The following is a 1,410-nucleotide window of genomic DNA, read 5'->3' as shown; positions in this document are numbered from 1 at the left end:
GGATGCCCAGGGACCAGATGGTAGCTGGCTCACCGTGGTACCAGCCAAAGTCATTCCATTCTGGGGGGCTGTACGACAGTGTTCCTATGGAATACAGATGGAGTTCATCAGGGGGATGCTGCTGCTCCCAGAGCCTGGCCCCAGCATCCCTGCGCCTGCACACAGGGTGACCACTGCCCTCTCGCCAGCACCTGGGACTTGTGCACAAAGTTAGGGTTGGAAAAGAAGCCTCTGGTGCTGGAAGAGGGGAGCCCTTGATAGGCCCGACCATGACATGCAAAGGAAAAACCCACTCCATGCTGGGGAAAAAACCCACCCTTATCCTCCCTGCCTGCATTGCCCCCAAAATATTATGAAGCCAAGGCAAACAGCGCGAGTGGAGCAGTCCAAGCCCTTCCTCTCGTCTGCACACCAAAGTGGCTGGGGCACAGATTCCAGCCCCCCTCACTGCTACCCCCACCCACGGGGGTTTTGGTTGGGCTGGCTGCACTGGGCAGAGTGGCTGGCAAAGGCTGCCAGCAGGGCTGGAAGATGGCTGCCCACCCAGCCCCGCTCTAAAGCAACTCAGCTGAAGACTCAGTGCCCTGACTGGCAGCAAAAGGGAGAACTCCCGCTGCCACAGCCAGCTTGGGCTGGGAGATGTTGGGCCATGAGATGTTAGCACCGGGAGCACAGCCCTGTGTAGGCTCACCTGCAAAGTGAGTGTAGACTGTGTCCTGCAGGTAGGTGCCACAGCCAAAGTCAATCAGTTTGGCCTGCCCGGTGTCCAGGTCAACCAGGATGTTCTCTGGCTTGATGTCCCTGTGCAGGACCCCGCAGCTGGTGCAGCGCCGCACGGCCTCCAGCACCTGGCGGAACAGCTCCCGCGTCACCTCCTCGGGCAGGAACCGCCGTGCCCGAATGAAACGATGCAGGTCCTGACACTGCTCTGGCCGCTCCAGCACCATCACGATGCAGTTGGGGAGCTCGAGCCACTCCAGCAGCTGGACCACACCGGGGAAGCCAGTGGACACCTTGGCCAGCAGCACGACCTCCAAGGGTGCGCTGGCGCCGTCGGGCTGCGGGAGGAGCATGATGCCATCAGTGGAGCCGATGCCGTGCCAGGCCTGGGGAAGCCCTCAGCCAGCCCGGGATGCTCTGCGCCCTGCGCTGGCCCCACGCCCGCTCTCCCTCGGGGCGTCCTGGCGGCTCCCACCGCGCCGGGCCCCGGCTCATCCCCGGCCGGCAGCCCCGGCTGCTGGCCCCGCTCACTCACCAGCTCGCCCCAGTGCCGGACGCGGTTCCGTGGCACCCTTTTGATGGCCACCTGCAAGCCAAGGGCAGCAGCGGGGTGAGCTCGCCGCCCGCACTGCGAGCCCCATCCTCCGCCCTCCGCCCTCCTCCTCCTCCATCCCCTCCTCCTGCGCCCGC

The 1,410-nt window shown here is 64.5% G+C and overlaps 1 protein-coding gene across 1 annotated transcript; it reads right to left on the bottom strand.

The window, feature by feature from the left end:
• Window positions 1–707: 707 nt before the first annotated feature.
• Window positions 708–1,073, bottom strand: LOC134420864 (serine/threonine-protein kinase pim-1-like; the record flags this gene model as incomplete). Its single annotated transcript, XM_063161275.1, has 1 exon — window positions 708–1,073. A coding segment is annotated over exon 1 (366 nt), but the record flags the coding sequence as incomplete, so codon positions are not given.
• Window positions 1,074–1,410: the final 337 nt, after the last annotated feature.

Source organism: Melospiza melodia, chromosome 7 (assembly GCF_035770615.1).
Source record: "Melospiza melodia melodia isolate bMelMel2 chromosome 7, bMelMel2.pri, whole genome shotgun sequence".
Taxonomy (NCBI): Eukaryota; Metazoa; Chordata; class Aves; order Passeriformes; family Passerellidae; genus Melospiza; species Melospiza melodia.
Note: the sequence above shows the minus strand (reverse complement) of the source record. Positions and strands in the feature narration are given on the sequence as shown.